Source organism: Apaloderma vittatum, unplaced genomic scaffold, assembly GCF_000703405.1.
Source record: "Apaloderma vittatum isolate BGI_N311 unplaced genomic scaffold, ASM70340v1 scaffold26638, whole genome shotgun sequence".
In the NCBI taxonomy this organism is placed as follows: domain Eukaryota; kingdom Metazoa; phylum Chordata; class Aves; order Trogoniformes; family Trogonidae; genus Apaloderma; species Apaloderma vittatum.
The window spans coordinates 6,560-7,215 of NW_009731652.1; the positions used below are offsets into that span (position 1 = coordinate 6,560).

Below are 656 nucleotides of genomic sequence, written 5' to 3' on the forward strand. Positions count from 1 at the left end.
ACACGGGCGGCTGCCTGCACCCCGGGGACAGTCAGCCCAGGTGGGTGCAAGGGAGCATCCTCACCCCAAAGTTTGGGCTAAAACTGCTGGGGATCGATACAATCAACCCAACAGCTCCTTCCCCTGCCCCAGGCACCTTCACAGCGCCCAGTGTTTCAGGAAATCTTTTTTTCTTCCCCAACTGTCCAAAGGAAGATCAGGAATTAAGGGATTTGAATGTGGCAAATCCCTTAAAATTTGAATGTGCCTGCTGCCAGTCCTGTATTCTGTCCTAGAGCATCCCAGCTCTGGCGGGCAGGTGGTTGAGCTGGGAAGACCCCAACTTCCACAGCCACGGGCGACGCTGCAGGTCTGATGGCGGTGCTGGGAGCTGCTGGCAGCGCAGCTGCACAGGACGGATGTTCCAGGTGCCTTCAAGTGCTGGTGGCGGCTCTGGCTTCTCCCAGCACCAAAACCTTGGGGAGTTGTTGGTTTCCAGCAGCAGGGAAGAGGGAATTGCTCTGTTTTGGGGTAGGGATAATTTCGTTTGCGTCTCCTCCCCATCAGAGACTGAAGCTTCAAACCATCCAGCAGACAACTTAGTTGCCAGAGCTGGCAAACAGCAAAGGAACACCTGCAGGCAGGTGCTGCAAGCAGGAGTGGCGCTGTGCCCAGTG

At 56.2% G+C, this 656-nt stretch overlaps 1 protein-coding gene across 1 annotated transcript in view; it reads right to left on the reverse strand.

Annotated features, from left to right (window-relative positions):
* The window catches only part of LOC104278337 (guanine nucleotide-binding protein G(i) subunit alpha-2-like), a gene marked incomplete at both ends in the record, with an annotated part of 5,372 nt that extends 5,101 nt beyond the window's left edge, over window positions 1-271 (reverse strand). The window contains one exon of the mRNA XM_009875280.1: window positions 183-271. Coding sequence (XP_009873582.1) covers window positions 183-271 — 89 coding nt within the window. The remainder of the gene's footprint in view (window positions 1-182) is intronic.
* Window positions 272-656: the final 385 nt, after the last annotated feature.